The sequence below is a fragment of the Zalophus californianus genome, chromosome X, assembly GCF_009762305.2.
Source record: "Zalophus californianus isolate mZalCal1 chromosome X, mZalCal1.pri.v2, whole genome shotgun sequence".
Lineage (NCBI taxonomy): Eukaryota > Metazoa > Chordata > Mammalia > Carnivora > Otariidae > Zalophus > Zalophus californianus.
In genome coordinates this window covers 36,821,434-36,840,384 of record NC_045612.1, presented here as the reverse complement: position 1 = coordinate 36,840,384, position 18,951 = coordinate 36,821,434, and the positions used below count along the sequence as shown (strand labels likewise).

At 40.7% G+C, this 18,951-nt stretch overlaps 2 protein-coding genes across 4 annotated transcripts in view; one reads left to right on the top strand and one right to left on the bottom strand.

Annotated features, from left to right (window-relative positions):
- TRPC5OS (TRPC5 opposite strand) overlaps positions 1–4,307 on the top strand; it is a 56,973-nt gene extending 52,666 nt beyond the window's left edge. For all 3 annotated transcript variants that reach the window (XM_027609572.1, XM_027609570.1, XM_027609569.1), the window contains one exon: positions 919–4,307. In XM_027609572.1, coding sequence (XP_027465373.1) covers positions 1,215–1,559 — 345 coding nt within the window. In that variant the 5' untranslated portion in view covers positions 919–1,214 and the 3' untranslated portion in view covers positions 1,560–4,307. The remainder of the gene's footprint in view (positions 1–918) is intronic.
- Positions 1–18,951, bottom strand: part of TRPC5 (transient receptor potential cation channel subfamily C member 5) — a 257,295-nt gene that overhangs the window by 87,129 nt on the left and 151,215 nt on the right. Inside the window, exon 4 of the mRNA XM_027609568.2 lies at positions 7,135–7,656. Within this exon, the coding sequence (XP_027465369.1) occupies positions 7,135–7,656 (522 nt within the window). The remainder of the gene's footprint in view (positions 1–7,134; positions 7,657–18,951) is intronic.

Here is an 18,951-nt window from a genome sequence, read left to right as displayed (position 1 = left end):
CTCATTTTTTTCTTTTTTAAAAAAGATTTTATTTATTTGCCAGAGAGAGAGCGAGAGCGCACAAGCCAGGGGAGCAGCAGCAGGCAGAGGGAGATGCAGGCTCCCCTTGAGCAGGGAGCCTGTTGCAGGAGTTGATCCCAGAACCCTGGGATGATGACCTGAGCCTAAGGCAGACGCTTAACCAACTGAGCCACCCAGGCGTCCCAACAAACTCGTTTTTAAGAGGAGTGGGGCATGTTAAACCAGACTAATGTGTGAAGTAGATGATACTGGGCCAATCTTTAGATTTTTAATTAAAGAATACTACCATATAGAAGTAGAAACTTCCTCAGGAAGAGGGTTTGCAGAGCACACCAGGCATGCAGATGAGAATAGTATGTTAATGGCTTTAGACAAAATTGAAGGAACTAGCTGCTAGATATGCAGTATTGGCAGTAATAGGAAATGACCAAGGAACTACTTTTATTTCAGAGGTCCAAAATTTGGCAAAAGACACAGACTGTGGAACTTTCATTTCACACATTCCCTAGGCTGCAGGGCCAATTGGAAACCTTAATGAATGGAAGACTTAAAACACAGAAAGAATTTAGCAGCACCAGATATAAATGGCAATAAGGTAAAGTGCTAATAAAGACAGACTTAATTGAAAGACTCTGAATGAATGTAACTTCCTCAATAGAAATGTTCAAGAAAGATGGACAAAAAACCTATGCTCACTTTATTCTCAAATCCTCTAAGAAGAGAGAAAGATGAGAAGTGTGAAGAAAAGAGAGCATGAGTAGTATATCCTCATAAGGCCATCCAAAAGGAGGATCGGTAACTAGGGATACTCTTTCAACCTTATCCTATAGCCAGAACCTGTAGGACAGATAAAGGCTCAAGAATAATAATTTTTATATTTCTCTTTTCTATTATTAGATCTGCTTTGCTGTTTTCTTTTGGCGGTGGGAATCTCTCTGGTGGTCATTATAATAGCAGTTTACTGCCAACACAAACAAGAGCATCGTATGTTAAGTTTTGTGGGAGGTTCACCAACTTTATCAAAAAGTGCTGTAGGACCACTGGCCTCATTCTGTACTTGATCATATCAACAGCTTCATTTCTCAGCCAAACCAACCATAGAACCATTGCTAGCCCCATAGGATCCATTATCACCAAGAGCCCATTTGCTACAGCTTTCAGTAATATTTATCTATTGAGGAGATCGTTGAGGCATGGAGTCTGTGTCCATCCCCGTGCTGATTACTGGACTTGTTAATTGTGTAGCCCAGTTAATAAGAATAGCTGAAGAGCTTTTACAGCTGATTGCACAAGAACAAGTTCCTTGTGTAGAGCCAAATTGTGTAGAGCAAAATGATAGAGCAGAAGAGATAGAAGTGGATGCATCTCCTGAGGAATCTTCGCTCCCAGACCTTGCTGATTTCTCAGACTTAGACTCAATACTTACACCAAGAGAAGATGAAGACCTAATCCTTGACATAGATCAAGCGATGTTAGATGTGGAAGACTTATATGAAGATGTACTCTCCGGTGTTAATGAGGACCTAAGAAGTGGTTAAGACCTAATTGGCCCCCAGCAGCATGTGAGAAGTGATTGTTTTTCTGTTTTAAATAGATTCTGATTTTTCTGAGTATTAACAATGTTTGTTTTCTCCTAGTTCTGTACATTTTCATTACTAATAGCTTATAGAACAAGTAATACTAGATTTACTTCCAGTAGAAGCTGGTCTCTTTTCTTCTTTATATTTCTTTTAAAAGCTCTGACTTTAGCCATATGGCTCTTTCTCTACCTGTTCTTGTTCTCCTGTTGGGGTTCCTAATAACAGAAGCAAATAATACCAAAAAAAGAAACTCCTCACCTAACAATGGAGTGAAGACCTCATGGACTCTATCATGTGTTGGAACCCATTGTCATCATTCTGCGAATGGAAACCAAAAGGAGAATATCCCCCAAGATGGTATTGTAATGAATACATCACACTGACAGGACAGCATTGGGACACTTTTATTTGAAAAGATGTAACTCCTCACTAGGCCTTTAGGAGAGGATGTGTCAACCAAAGAATGCTAGAGCAGACTAGGGGAAGCAATTCTGAAAAAGCACCATCTATCAGATAATAAAACTGTAGAAAGGTTTTCAGATAACTTTTGCCAGGGAGAAACCTTTGAAAAAGCTGAGGCCAAGAGGTTCCGATGCAGGATTATTCCCTCAAATGATGACCCACACTACAACTAGTCTTCAATATTGTTCCCCAAATGGAAAGGACGAATTACATCAAATAACAATGAGAGTAGTAGTAGTACTACTAACAGGTCTAAACAGAGCCCCATGAAGACTGTTCACCAATGGAGTCAAACCCTTATGGCATTGGCTCAGATGTGATGGTCCACAAATAGAAGTGGATAAAGTGTATCGTCTTGGGTATAGCTAGATTTATAAAGAATAGCTGATAGGCTTATTATAGGGTACCTGTTGCCACCTGGACATAGAAATCTTAACTATTGACAAATGGGAGCAATAATGAATTTGAATAAAATATGGACTGGTATTTAGCCCTAATAATTCTACAAATACCAGAAGGCTAAAATGCAATAGTTGGAGGACCCCCCTCCCCATATCAAAATAGAAAGAGACCCAATAAATGTGTGGGAAATTCACTGCTCATACTAATTCCATGCCATATAGTAATCTTGCTTCCATTTGGAAAAATAGCTACCCTTCAGACAAGCCCATGGACACTATGGTCCTCCTTCCCAGAGAATGGCATTTGCATCTTAACAACGTCGGCAACAACTAGGTAAAGGCATAGTAGTAGTTAGGGCAAATTGGTGCTTTCAAATTGTGAAGAAATGACATGTGGAAGTTAATCCATGCTGGTGGAAACCAGAATATACCCAATTCGTATAGAGTTCTAAGGCATGTTATTAGCAAATAGATTAAAAATACGTTGAATACAGATAGATTCATAACTAACCAACATGACAGATGCTGCATCTAATCCTAAGTGAGGTCTACATACAGGGATAATTAGCTGCTTTTTAAAGGTAGACGTGGGGGAAATTAGAGATCTGATGTGGATAAGCAGTGGCAGGAGAAACAAAGTCAATTTCACCACTGAATTTCAGGGTGAGTATATGTAACAAATTAAAGAAGGAGACTGCTGTATCAAAAAAAAAAAAAAAAGCTACCACAGATCCTTTTGAAAATGAGAGGCACTTAGGTAGCTACTCAAACATGTTGTTATGAGAAAGTTCCACAATAGACTGCTACGTGGGGTAGATGAGGATCCGGGACACTTAAATGGGTGCACAAAAACACAAAGAGGAGAAATAGAAGTTCTATCATCAAACAGCTACCGTGGGTAATTACAAGCCAGACCAGACAGCAGATTGAGGGACCTCACTGCTGTACTAATTGGACAAATTGAGCCTTACTTTCCTAGGGTAGGGGACTCTAGCTATTGCAGTATGTCCAACCAAGAAGAATCACAGAGGAATTGGAAAAAAGTTAAAAGATAGAATCTGTGCCTTAATTAAAGTTTTGGAAACAGCTGGGAAGATATATACTCTCCACTAGGAATTTGGACTTTAGGAAATTGGCTCTAATTTTGTGCCAAAATAAAACCCAAAGCAGGAGTACTTGGGCAAGATCAGGAAACATCCAAGGAGAGACCATCAGTCTGCTACAAATTCTATTTAGCGAACAATTTCACTGTAAATGGACATCTGGTGCTTTTCAAGTATGATTGATACCGAACGGTAGCTATTCCCCTATGTAGAACTCTGGAATATAGATGTTATAACAGATTAGTGTGAGCTCATTAAAACTGTTAATATTAATGAGAGAACACAAGCAAGCATACTAACTAAAGCTGGCCATTAAAATACATCAAGAGAAATCTGTGGGACTACTCCAGACCTTGAAACAAGATAAAGCTTGAACCAGCCCTATAAAGCAACTAATGCTCAACATGGTCCTTATGTGTCAAAGCTGGAAGATGCTACAACCTCATAATATGTGAAGCTGGCTAGCCTCCTGGCAGATGAGTCATGTGGAAAGATTGTACTACAATGGCACCTCAGGATTAGATAAAATATATTAGATGTTTGCTTTGATTGTGTGATTACATGTGTTTAAGAACTGTTAAGATGTAAACCCGCAAAAAAAAAAAAAAAAAAAAAGATTAAACCCGCTCCAAACAATGAGTTGTTATATTAAGTATGATTAGGTTGATAGTGGTAAGAAGTAAGTATAGGCAATAATAAAATACTTAGGAATAAGAGCTAGTAAGGAAGTATTTTCAGGAGAGAGTGATAAGAAGTAAGTGTAGGCAATAATAAAATACTTAGAAATAAGAGCTAGTAAGGAAGTATTTTCAGGCGAGAGAAGAAAAGCAGTAAGTTGTATAGAATAGTCATGCAGCTATTTAGGATGGAAAGCCATGGTATAGAGTTAGTTCCTAAGCAGGTTTATGAACAAAGCCCTGCTTTTATCCTTTGCAGATCAGCCAACCCTAAGTCGTTGATATTGATAGGAATAGCTGGTTGGCGATCCACACAGGTCATGCACTTAAAAGCCCAATTACAAGGAGATATATTACTTAACTTGGCAGTCCACCTATTGGATACCTCTGATTGGAATCCTGGATTTCTCCTCCAGGAGAATGGAGAGAATGGCTGGTCCTTTATTTAGACTAGCCCTTTTCTGGATCTTCTTGAGACTAACACCAAAGCCAGTTCTTGTATGGCACGGAGGGATAGAGAGGGAGACAGGCTCGTCATTCTGAGACAAGCTTGAGGGTGTGAAAACCAAGGGAGAAAAGTTGGGAGATGGCAATGAATTGGGAAGCATTAGTCTTTATCCTTGGGTGTTTTGGCTAACTTGCATGAGATGTTGCGACTACATAATTGTATCCTTATGTGATGATTAATGCCAGACAGTAAATTAGAATTGAATATCATCTTTGTTATTGATCCACACCGTTTTATTGCTATGTGCTTTAACAGATTTTAACTAATAAACTTTCATTCATAAATCAAAGAACTTGTGTTCATCTTAAATTACCTGGTGGTGAATTTGGAGGTCCCAAACGAGCATAAAAGAAGCCCACATGGCAGAAGATGGAGTACACTCAGAGACAGTATTGTACCAGGAGTTGAAAGTTCTACTTCTGGCTTTGTCAGATAATCCTGAACAAATCTCTGAAATATAGTCCTTTTTTGTTTGTAAAATGAGTTATAATAATTTTTCTGTCTACCTTCAATGGTAATAAGGAAGAAATACAGTAATAAAATTTTCAAAGACTTTGGTATAATATATCTGACAATGGGACAATATATGAAATCAGGACTTTTTAGGAATATCTGAAAAATGTCTATATGACAATACCTGAGAGTCTGTGTGACATGTAAAGATTTTCCAATAGTTTTACACCTGTTTTCTAAGAGATTAGAGCTTTCTTCTTTTATTCTATGTGAAAGTTGTAGATTGGAATCAGCTTTTGTTTCACTCTTCTGGGCTTTTTTTTTTTTTAACCACCTAGTTAGATTCTTTGTGGGAGTCCACTCCAGTGCAAGTAGGAATAGTAATGAGGAAAAACCAACAATGAAAAAGCCTTCCAGGAAATAGTAAATTATATTCCACTAAGGCTAAGATTTTGTTCCTGAGGGGGTTATGTAATTCTGAACACTATTAACCCACTCTTACCCAATTAGATTTTTACAATGATTTTTTTACATCAAAGTTGACTATTGTGTTCTTTTTTTTTTTTAAGATACTGATTCATTTGATAGAGCAAGTGAGAGAGAGTGTGAGCATGAGTAGGGGGATTGAGCAGGGCAGAGGGAGAGAGGGAAGTAGACTGCCTGCTGAGCAGGGAGCCTGACACGGGGCTCGATCCCAGGACCCTGGGATCATGACCTGAACCAAAGGCAGATGCTTAACCAACTAAGCCACCCAGGCACCCCAACTATTGTGTTCTTGTATTGATAGACTTATTTCAATAGACTAGAGGTATTGAGCCATTGTATTGGGTATATACTTATTTTTTCAAGGACCCTATTCTTCCAGTCCATATTTAAAACTTGTTTTTCTTCTGCCTATATAACCCTTAGCTCACAAGCCAGTCAGCCAACCAACCACAGCCAACCAACCAAACAACAAAAACATAAAAAAAGAAAAAATAACCTCTAGTTCCTTTAGTTATTTGGGAGTTATTTGTATTGACAGATACAACCATCCATCAGTCTTAAATGTCCCGTCTCTTCAGGGTAATAACGAATCTTTGGAGGTGATCTCCATTATACCTCTGAAGGATGGAACTGCATTTTAGCAAGGTAAGGAAAACCACTGAATCCTTTACCCCTTGTCACAATTGCATTTTAAAAACCTTAGTAAAATGCTGAAAGCATCTCAAGAGGGATTTTTGAGTTTAACATAAGTATTCATATAAAGTGGACTAGGGAGCCACAGTTATGAAACATGACCTTAGTGTTTTAGATTCCTGTAATCAAAGATGCTAGTAACAATAACAGTTCATTGTGTAAGACTGAAGAATCACAAACCTGTACCCTTGAAACAAACAATACATTATATGTTAATAAAAAATAAATTATAAAAACAATAATAATTCATTTCCAAAAGCATCCAGACCGTGAGCCCTCTATGATTACTGACCACCATGGCCCCAGTATGTAGGATGGGGTCATTTGTTACGTGTTCTCATAGAAGTTCTCCTTCAGATCAATTAAGTTGCTTGTAATTACATATTCACTAATGTGATCATTTACGTAATGTCTACAACTAGGTTGTAAGCTTCATGAAGGCAGTGTCAATGCCTGTTTTTTGTATTCCAAACTCCTAGAACAGTGCTGAATAAGCATTTTTTGAAAGAATGAGTACTTTCCCCTCAACAAATCAGATGGTCAGTATTTTTCCCTACTTATCTGTCTATAAAAGAAAATATGTGGAGGCCGTATGTACCTTGGAAAATGAGCCTCTCTGTTTCGTTGAGGCCTGTTGAACCATTCAATTGTGAGAGGACTAAATGGTAGAAAAAATGTCGACTCTCATTCTGCTGCATGGGACTCTGGATGACTTAAGCTTTCCTGAAAGCAGAGAAAATCTCAGCTTACCTCTTTCTGGTGGTATTTGATTGCCACCTTCAGCTTGGCCAGGTCATGGTACTTCTGAGGGTCAAGCTCTTCACTGTGATCATCTCGATGGTTGAGGATGATTTCCAATTCCCGGGAGCTCCGAGCTTGGTCCAACAGGTCTTTGGCAAAGAGCTTGCATTGCTGGGAGAGCTCCTCATACTCGGCCTTGAACTCATTCTCCACCTTGCTGAGCTCCTTGAGCTCCCAGCCCAGACGGAAGGCAGTTAGGATGGGGTCCTCGCTTGACAAGGCAATGAGCGAGGGGCTTGCTAGAGCTTTATAGATGTTCAGCCGGGAGCGGGAGTGGCGCAGGCTGTCCACCTCTGAACTGGACACACACTCCACGCAGTTGCAGCGGATCTGGTGGGGCCGTGGGATAGTGACTCGCTTTTGGACAAGCAATTTAATGATCTCGTAGTTGTTGGTGTGGGCGGCCAGCATGATGGGAGTGATGTCTGGTGTGAACTCAGAGAATTGGGTATCCATCATGAGGGTGGGGACCTAGGTACAATAAAATAAAATCATAAAGGGCATGATTAAGCCTGGGAGAGAGAGGGAGCATAGGGCCCATCCAATGTTAGTGATTTGGGAATTGGAGTCACTGTTCTCTTGTCAATTCCCCTTATTGCCATAGCTATTTGTGGAGTACTGGCCATATGCCAGGCACACAGCACTTTATGTGTATTTACTCATTTAATCCCCATGACCTTGTGAGGTAAATATTCTCCCCAAATGAAGAAGCTGAGGCACACAGAAGTTAAAGAACATACCCAAGGTTACATAGTTTCTAGTAATTGAGCCAAGATTCAAACCCAGGCAGTAGGACTCGAGCTTGGTTCTGAAAATTATGCAACCACAATATGCCCAGTTCTGTCTGAGGCATGATGGGGGTTCTAGAGAAGTAAGGGGCATTTTCCCTAACCTACTGGAGCTTAGTTGGGTAGATCAGACTTACGTAAAATTGGTAAGTAGGAGTACATAGTAGCATGTGTTCAGTTCCAAATGAGCAGTAGAGACTGCAGGAATATTTGTTTGAAAGGCTAAAGACAACCAGTACTTTTAAAGACCATACCACTAAATCAAGCTCCGGATGCTGAAGAAAAGACAATCTCAAGTGGTTCCATTGACTTTGTATGTATATAGGACATTAGGGGACCAAAGACCAAGGCCAGATAGTGTTCCTCCAACTTCTTGTAGGTCCCAGCAAGGTAGAGAGAATCTATTATTGTCAGAAAGAAGTGCTCTGTAAATGACCTCTTGGCTTGGATGAAGTGTTAACAATAGCAAAAGGGACCTTTGATAACATCATTCTGTCTATGATGTAATGCTTGGTGTAAATAGCAGCTATTGGAGGAAGGTCTGGGGTTCTTTGGGCATTCAGGAGCATTTTTAGGTGAGTTTGCAGAACCCGATCAATGAATAAAAAAATCTTTTGACTTTCAAATGTGTGTTTTGGGACCCAGTGTATTCTCAGTGTAATAGGGAAATGGAGGCAGCTCTGTACCCACAGAAGAGTCTCAGTGTGGTAGGATCTAGAGCTAAGGAATAAGGAGGATGGAAGAGTCAGAGGAGGTTTCACGGAAGGGTGGAGCTGAGCACTAAAAGCATGGATAGGATTCCAGGAAATTGTGAAATACTGATCTTAATATGCTTCGAAGAAAACACATCCAAATACTCATTTGCATTGGGGAGAACAAAACATGGATAATTGAGATTCTCACGGAATAGACAAATATGTTTTACTTAATAGTTTCTCTTTACTCTTAAAAAACGTTTTTTAGAACATGGTGGTTCCTGATGAACAGACAAAAGGATGTGTTACAGTTTGTCATCATCTTTGCTTCCTTCTCACCTTGGATGAAGGATTCACAAACAGGAAAGTGATCAGAAAACGGGAAGTGGGAGAGGGTTGGAGGAGAAGAAGGGGGAGGAATTTGCAAGAAATCTGTTTCATTTCTTTTTTTTTTAAAGATCTTATTTATTTATTTGACAGAGATAGACACAGTGAGACAGGGAACACAAGCAGGGGGAGTGGGAGAGGGAGAAGCAGGCTCCCTGCTGAGCAGGGAGCCGGATGCGGGGCTTGATCCCAGGACCCCGGGATTATGAGCTGAGCCGAAGGCAGACGTTTAACTGACTGAGCCACCCAGGCGCCCCTGAATTTTTATACCTACTGACAAGAAATCTGTTTCTTTCATGGAGTGGTTGTGTCAGCCTCTGAATAGTTGAGAACTGGATGCACATTGGTCATCAATTACTTGGATGGAGCCGTGAGACGGCATTGTTAAACATTTAGAGGAAGCAGCTACAAACAAGACAGCAGGAAGAGAGCAACTGGCTCATAAAGTAAATTGGACACAGGAAAGAATAATCTCAGAAATTAACATAAGCCTCCAGGCTGAGGAAGAAGTACGTCTGAGTGGGCCCAGTAAAATACATAAACACAACAACCGACATAAAACCTTGATTTGGGGGAGATGGTAAGTGAGCAATATGTCACAGTCTGCTCAGAAGAAAGGAGCTCAGATCTGGAAATCTGCCCCTTGCCAGTGGACAGAAGCGTTTCTCAGTCTCTCTATGACCCAGAGGCAGGAGGTGGTGGGTGGAGGGAGGATAGCCCGTCGCACAGGATTCCCTGGGTTGGATTGGAGGAATACATCCTCCCTACCATGGTGCTCTTCCTGTCCTCTCTCCCCCCACTTCCTTGCTCTTTCTACTTTTCTTACTCTTTCTTCTTTCTGTCCCTCTATGCCAGTGCTGACAAGCCTGTCCAAGACAGACAATGGTACATGTAACTATTGCTTAGCCCCACTTGTGCCACGGAACTGAAAGGTTGCTGTCTATGCTTAGAAAATGAAATGTTTTCTGGAGCCATCTGATTCCATTGTCTTGGATGTGGTGCTCAACAAGGAGCCTCTGATTCTCTATTTGACTTTCTGAGTATGTGACACAAGAGAGGAAATCTTTTTTAAAAGAAAACTGGTCTACAATGATCAACCATGTCTTCCCACTCTCCAGTCAACCTTACTATTCGCAGGTTGCCACCCTCATCTCACTCATTGCTCTCTGGGTATATAGTCTTGTGGGATCCCCCATGTGTGGGGGATCTCCCCATCTCTCTGCCAGTGAAGGGCCGTTGTGAGGCCTGGCTTCTTCAATAGCTCCTCCTCTTAACTTGATCCTACCTCTTACTGACCACCCAGATGTTGTGGGCACTAGGTTACATCCAAGATCTCACTTTTCTAATGCTGCCCCCTTATGTTTTTCTTTAATTACTTCACATATGCATTTCTTGCTTCATCAATAAGGTTGCGAGTCTAAGACAGAGCTGTCTTAGACTGCTTTTGTTTTCCCTTTAGCATCTAGTACAGCGCTAGACACACAACAGGCACTGGGCAAAAAAAAAAAAAAAAGTTTTCTATTCTCAAATTAAGAAATTGAGTCATTTACAAACCTGGCTGGCTCCCATAATCTGAGTCAATGAGAGATAATTTCCTTGGGTCTTTCCTTCTCATGTCCATCTGAGAAGGTAGTAGACATTCCAAGACTAAGGAGGGTTAGCAAATGGGCTTTATAGGGACTATCCTGAGGTCTCCCAACCTAGGACAGTCCCTGCCTGCCATTTTCGCAATTTGGGTGTTTTAAAGTGGAGACTCTGACGCAAAGACCACAGATTTATACTCCTCTTCCTTTCTCTGCTGCTGCTTTTTTCATCCTGCTGCCTTTCCCTTTCTAGGGAAGGGACCATGAGCTATCATCAGGACAGCCATGGTAAAGATAGATTCTATAATGAGGGTGAGAGATTTCTGATAATACTCAGGACTTTGTGATATGGTCTATAACAGTAGGTAACAGAAATGAAGGTTACGTGTGGGTGCATGTGCATAATCTGGATGAGTGGATGACAGGGACTAGTGAACTGTAGAGCACATGCTCTCTCAAAGGGGGTATTTGCTGCTGCACTCCTTGTTATAAAATTGTTATAAGCATGCACGAGGGCCCAATGTTGTGCTTGAGAGAAGTCAGAAATAATGGATTTTGTTGTAGAATTTCTTATTTTGTTGTCAAATAGCGTCCTTTTTTAACTTGAAGTAAAACGGGCAGACAATATCCTATTAGTTTCTGGTGTATATCATAGGGATTTGATATTTTGAAACATGATAAAAATGATCCCCATGATAAGTAGAGTTACCATCTGTCACCATTGAAAGTTATTATGATATTATGGACTGTATTCCCTGTACTGTGCATTACATTCCCATGCTTTGTTTTCTAACTGAAAGTTTGTACCTCTTAATCCCTTTCAGGGTAGAATTTCTTAAAGTTTTAAATGTTAGCTAAAAAAGCTAAAGATAGTGTGAGGTCCCAACAAGATACATATACGAGGCAATTTAGGCTTGAGTGAACCAGTTTATGACCTTTGAGCTAGCATATAACTTAGGAGATGAAGGAGGGGTAGGAGAGGAAGCTGAACATTTAGGCAGAGGCCTGATGATGAAAAACCTCCTATGTTATGTGAAGGAATTTAATGTTACCTGTTGGCCATGGGGAGCTCCTGAAGAGTTGTCTTTTTGTTTTCTTTTTGTTTTAGAGAGGGAGGGAGGAGAGGGGGCAAATGGAAAGAGAGAGACAGGGAGGGAGAGAGAGAGAGAGAGAGAGAGAGAATCTTAAGCAGGCTCTATGCCCAGCTAGGAGCCTGACACGGGGCTCGATCTCACAACCCTGAGATCATGACCTGAGCTGAAACCAAGAGTTGGATGCTTAACCGACTGAGACACCCAGGGGCCTCTAACTGAAGAGTTTTAATCAAGAGAGTGGCATAGTTGAACAAGTGTTTTACAAAGATCAGTTTGGCCCAAGACTGGGGCAGTTAAATGTGCTGGTAAATGTTTAATAAGAAGCTCTCCATAAAAAAAAAAAAAAAAAAAAAAAAAAAAATCTTGATTTGTAGTGTTTGCCAATTTCTGTGGTGTATTCCCATTGTGGCCAATTTCATGCTACCAATATGACATCATAGAACCCAGAGCTGGGAAGCAATGTGTACAACCAGCTCTCACGGCCCAGTGTAAGCCAGCGCTAGCCTATCACTGGACTGAGTTTCAGAAAGATGAGACTAGTTAAAAGATCTCATTAGGTGAAGAGATGGTGGGATCTTAAACTAGACACTAGAGATAGGACAGAGCAGATTTAAGATGTTCACTGGATGTGTCAGGTAGTACTGGAGGGAGCAGAAATCAAGGATGTTGCATGCTTGGTTGAATAGTGGTGTCATTAATTGAGATAGTTGATACAGGAGGAAGAGCAGGTTTGGCATTAAAACATTCAATTTTGGACATGTTGAATTTGAAGTACCTACTGGAACAGTAGCAGGAAATTGTCTAACTCTGGTATGAATCTTGAACGAAAGGTCAAGGCTGAAAGTACAGGTGTGAGGGTGTTCAGCCTATAAGAGTAGTTGAAACCAAGGGAGTAAACAGGATCAGCCTCAGCCTGCCCCAGCTCCCCTGTAGCTCTGCCTGCTGATCTACCCCAAAGACTGGGCCCAGCCCATTTCCAGAGCAAGTGAAGCTTGAAGTGTAGGATGTGCTCAAGTAGCCAGTCTCAGCCTCTTCCATTCCAAATTCCAATCACAGGGGCCCTGCATTAGGGCACTCTTTTTTCTGTTAGTTTCTGAATCCCAGCTTCTTCCCCACTTGTGCCCTCATTTGTCAAACAGGATTTCTCCCTGGATCTTTTTTTTTTAATTTATTTTTTAAAAAATTTTATTTGTTTTAAATTTAAATTCCCTACCATTCAAATTTATTTTTATTTTTTTTAGATTATTTGAGAGAGAGAGTGAAAGAGAGAGAGCACAAGAGGGAGTAGGGTCAGAGGGAGAAGTAGACTCCTCGCTGAGCAGGGAGCCCGATGCGGGACTCGATCCCGGGACTCCAGGATCATGACCTGAGCTGAAGGAAGTCGCTTAACCAACTGAGCCACCCAGGCGCCCTCTCCCTGGATCTTAATCTGAGTTTCATGTAACTGGTTTAATAGTCCAGGTCTTGTATATTTTCTGGATTATCTGGGCTTTCACTGTCTTTGAGCTATTTTACAAGGCTGTAAGTGTCATGCAAATATTTCTTGTTTGGTGAAATCCAATTGATCATTGCCTTAAGCATCTGTTTGTAAATTTCTTTGCATCTATTTGTAAATTTTTTTTCAGCATTCCTGATGGCCTATATCAGGGGTTAGTAAATTTTCCATAAAAGGCCAGATGGTAAATAGGTTAGGCTTTGTGAGCCCTACAGCTCTGCCACTGTGGCAGGAAAACAGCCATGGGCAATATGGAAATGAATGGGTGTGGCTGTGCACCATAACATTTCATTTACGAAAACGGGTGACAGGCAGAATTTGGCTTGTAGGCCATAGCTTACAGACCCCTGGCCTCCTGGATCCCTCAGTAATTAATAAATTAAATAAATTCTTTGACACATGTTTACTTTAAATTTGTATAAGAATCATGGTTTAACCTTTTTTTAAATTATCCTTTAACAGCCATTTTGTGTTGAGACTGAGGTCAGGTGGAAAATTCCATTTTATTCTTTTCTTACCAAGTTTTGTCTTCTCTTTGGACTCCAAAATTATACTGAATGATCTTGCGCTTCCCATTAAAAATTATGATTTTTAAAAGGAAAAGGGGGGAGGGGAAGGAAATCAACACACCAAGAAATTAGATTTCGTTCACATTATCTACAACTGTATTTCTATAGAAACCTGCTGCATAAACTGACTTGACTGAGTTTTAAAATTTGCAATAATGTGGCTAATTTAGGGCAAGGCCACTAAAGAAGTTACCTTGTCCGCCTCTCCCTGGGACTTTGCATTCAGACACTAATGAGTTTGCCCCTGGATCTGCCCTAGGTCTCCCTGTTGAAAAGCTAGCGTTATATTCTAGGATCCTTTCGGATTAATGAGCACAGAACAGAGTCGCTACGCTCAGGGATCATCACATAAAATGCAGTACAGTGAACAGAATGAGCTAAAGTCAGCTTCTTTATATTTTTACCTAAATTCCATTGCCACAGGATACAGAGGAATAGATAATACTCTACCTTCCCCACTCTCAAGACTGGCTGGAGCTTTGACAAAGTTAATGTATTCAAGGGACCCAAAAGCTACATTCATTTTAACCTCATCACTGGACATAATCTGCTAATTGGAATTTTTCTGAACCTTATTGTTACCAGCCTTAGGCAGGTGCCCTTGCTGGAGTTTATCACAAGCTTCTGAAATTAAACCCCCCATTTGTAATTAATGGGCAGACCCTTATCAGGAGCCACCTCATTCATACCCACAATGTCATCTGGTCATAGGCCAAACCTCTCCAACTGGCACTACCTCATGAAGCTGGCCTGATAGCATCATGTTGGAAACAAATCTCCCATCTTGTGCCTGGATTTAGTGAAACTGTAATACTTCTTTTGCTACCTGCTGGATCCCCTCCTCCCCCACCCCTAACATGCCAGATAGAATCAATGTTCAATCTTTTTTGGAAAAGAAATTTCATTCTCTGTATTACTCAAAAAATGAAGAACACCAGCATCTAATCATGTCACATTACCAGCTGCCCACTCTGCCTTATCTGTAAGGTCAATTAGCTAGTAGGGGAGATAATACATGAGCTACTTTGGCATCAGATGGGAAATAATCTGTTTCCCAGAGTCTGATAAAAACAGAACCATCAGAATTAAGATTTGCTAGATCATCTCTGCTGATTTCAAGGCCAAAGTCTATATAATCCAGGTTGGAAGACAAAAATGGACAAAACTTATTTGGGGACAATGTTACAGAACCCACGTGGTATTTAAAAAAAGTCAATATTGGTATATAAAAATCAATAACGTATATAACAATGGCCAGCATTAGCCTGATTAACATAGAATAAAAATAATACTAATGGCTACTGGTTATCAAACCCTTTCCATATACCAGGTGACATGGGACACAAAGGCAAAAGAAAAATTACATTTCCTTACTAATTATAGCCCATTGACAAGGCCTTGAAACAGGCAGAGTGACCTTCCTCTGGGAGCTCAGCTGCCTGGATGTTGACACTTTGCTAAGAGCAAAAGGCCATCTTGGCTTAACATTGTCCCAACCCCCCCAGGATCCTGTGTGTCTACTTTAAACATATAGACATTCCTTTGGAAAGTTCCTTTATCTCTGCCCCCCAAGATGTATTTTGGCATCCTCCTCCAAGCATATGGCGCACTGATACACATCTGAAGGGTTTCATTACTGAGGTTTTATTAAACAGTAATAAATAACATTTTCCTAACCATAGCTAGCCCCCTCAGGGTCCTGGTAACCTTCTTTCCAAAATACCTTGGAAGGTTGTGCTGTCCGTAACCCCCTCCCAACTTGAAAGTATATAGTCAGTCACCTGGCACAACCTCAGTGCAGCTCTTTTTGCCCACGGGTCCTGTCCCTGTGCTTTAAGAAAACCACCTTTTTGCACTGAAGACATCTCAAGAATTCTTTCTTGACTATTTGCTCTGAATCCCAACATTCCACTTCACCAGGCACCATGCTGGAGCATCTCATTTAGTCCTCACCATGGTTCTGTGCTGTAGGCATAGTAATTATTCCCATTTACACCTGAGGAAACTCAGTCTTAGAGATGGTGAGTGCCTTGTCCAAGGTCATATAGCTAGGGAGTAGAGTCACCAGTACTTGAACCCAGGCAGTTTGGCTCCGAAGTCTATACTGTTAACCACTATACTACTTCACCTCCAGCCACCAAAAGATCAACTATTTGGTTTCATTACATCAATAAACAAATCTATAACAATCCTAACACTGAATATTCAGATATATCATAAGTATATATTGTAGGTTTTATTGGGTATTAAACCCAGATAAACATTATATAGCATTACTTAAGGTTTGGAAGCCTATAAAACCATTCTCGATTTCGCATCAGATGGGGGCTCTTAATTTTTCAAAAAGACAAGAGCTAAGTCTATGAGAAAATACATATAGCTAACTCCATAGGTAGTGAGAGTTTATAATTTTAGGTTTCTAGGTGGAGGAAACCTAGAAAGGCATTCTTCTCAAATCTTGGTGGTGACAAAGTGTAAATGAATCATTCCATACACTTTCCTTTGCAAAGTACGAGTATAATGAATGATGGGGGTCACTGACTCCAAAAGTAAGGCGCACCTTTGGATACATATTAAGTATGAAGGAGGAGGCAAAAGAAGCCAAGATAGGAAGGGCATATGCTGTGGGTGGCTTTTGGGGAGCTAGCCCTCTGTGAAGGCATTCTGTGCACAGTTAAGATATGACACTTCCCAGGACAGTAGTGAAGATGATGCAGCGAGTCAAAAATAAGTAAATCAGAAGATGTAGGTTATTATGGAGATGGGAAAAATGTCAGAAGTGAAGGGTTGGTCATTGTGTGTCTAAGACCACATAGAGGAATAGAACCCCAATCTGCCAATGTGAGTGTAGTTAGCTTGGCAGATAGCCCTATGGTGGAGCTGATACAAATATCTCCTTAGGATATTGGTTCATTTTTTATAGTCACCAGGTAATTTTTAAATTAAATTTTTCTTGTAGATTGCTTTACTGGGAAGAGGATGCTGCCAACCTGATTTAGAATTTTCCATGTCATTGTTTATCACATAACCAGTGTGAGTTTGGGTAGCATGGTAATGATTTCTGGACAGGGCTGAGAACCCAGATGCAGAAACCTTAGTGACTAAACCAAGGCAGAGGACCATGTGAGGGGAACCAGATTGACATCAACTATATCATAGGATTTGATACAAATTGCCATTGATTATTTTCCAATTTTTCCAGTGGGTCCTGATCTTTTGAAAAATATTTTTAGTGGCACCTGGGTGGCTCAGTGGGTTAAGCGTCTGCCTTTGGCTCAAGTCATGATCCTGGGGTCCTCAGATCGAGCCCTGCATCAGGCTCCCAGCTCAGCGGCGAGCCTGTTTCTCCCTCTGCTGTTCCCCCTGCTTGTGCTCTCTCACTCTCACTCTCTCTGTCAAATAAATAAATAAAATCTTAAAATTTTTTTTTAATTTTTAATTTTTTTAGAAGCGGGGAGGGACAGAGGGAGAGAGAGAATCTTAAGCAGGCTACATGCCCCGCATGGATTCCAATGTGGGGCTCAATATCACGGCCCTGAGGTCATGACCTGAGCTGAAATCAAGAGTCAGACACTTGACTGACTGAGCCACCCAGACGGCCCCAGTGGGTACTGATCTTGATAGAAGCACGTTTGCCAGCAAAACAAAATCAGGATGAACCAAAAGAAAGGCTTTCGGGGGGGAGAAAAAAAGGAGCCAACAATCACTATTTCGTTTTAGGTAGTTCATAGCCATACATACACTTGAAAAGTATGTTCATTGCCATACAATTGAAAATTGGTAGGTATGACCAGGAGTGCCAGTTTAGGCCTATAAGAGCTTGGGTGATAAAAGTTAAGCTCAGTTCGTTCTCAGAGTGTGTAACAAAGTTATAAAAGGGTAATTCTCAATATTACTCTCAAAAACAGTGTGGAATAAGGCTGGATAAAGAAAAGGGCCTCATGTCAGTTTGTGGTAGGTAAGAGACCTTTTAAAAAGGTATAAAGAAAACCAGGTCAGAAATCTAGAAGCCAAATTCATGTTAAATATTATCAAAAGTATTCCCTCTGCTAATAATGATTTTCATCTCATGCTCCATACACATGCCAAATGGTGTTTTGTTTTAAAGTTGCTCAGTTCATATGCAGGCATCGGACTGAAGGATTATATAATCGAAGGACAAGGCTTGAGAGAGGAGATTGTGTCACATTTGTGAAGCAATTATTGACCCCTCATTCCTTCTTCCCTTAGTTGTCCACACCTGAGACAATCCAGGCGGCTGGCCCTAGCCTCCAAAGGTAGAATACTACTGCCCAACAGCTACTTTAAATGTGGGCGTAGGTCCTCAGCGGGGGGGGGGCGGATAATTTCTCTTTACATGACTATCCTCAATCTTTTTAGCAGAGGCAACATTATAAGGTCATCAATTCTGTCTAGTGGTAAAACATCTGCTGGGTTGAATTTTGCATATCTGGCCCTGAGGATTGCTGTTACATGGAGGCATTTGGCATATAATTAGACAAAGTGCAGTGAAGGGTAGGGGACAATTATGTAGTATAGTTTAGAGTTTCCCCAAGCTCAGAGTTAGAAGAAAAATGGGTTTATAATCTCAATTATCCAGTTTGGTTTTCTAAAATGAACATAGAGGTTTTACAGCTTCTTCCCTGAAGACAACATGTGAGAAAATGTACCTAAACTGCAGCATGGAGAAATTCAGAAGACCTAAAACATAAGATCTAGCCCAATGACTGTCTCAGGCTCGTGGGCCTTACACGCAAGATTTCTATCTCTGAGGTACAGGAGGTGTTGGGGGAGAGCATGAATTCCTTCCATGCTATCAATTTCAAAGAGGCATGGCCCTAATATGTCAGGCTTCTCCAAATAGTTCCTTATGATTTCAGAAGCTGTAAATATAGCTAAATCCAACACCTTTCGAGAATGTCTTTACCCTTTTATACTGTATCACCTTTTGGGGTAATGTGGTCAGCTGTTTTATTATATATTGTGGAAATCATAATCTGTCATTCATCCTAAAGCTTTGGCAGGTTCAAAGGCTCTATTCCTTCCCATATCCTATTAATTGGTGAACTAGATCCAGTTTTCCTTCTCTATAGCCTCCATCATCTTAGAGATTTCTTTTCTTCACAATTCAGATCGAAAAATTGGTTTTTGAAAC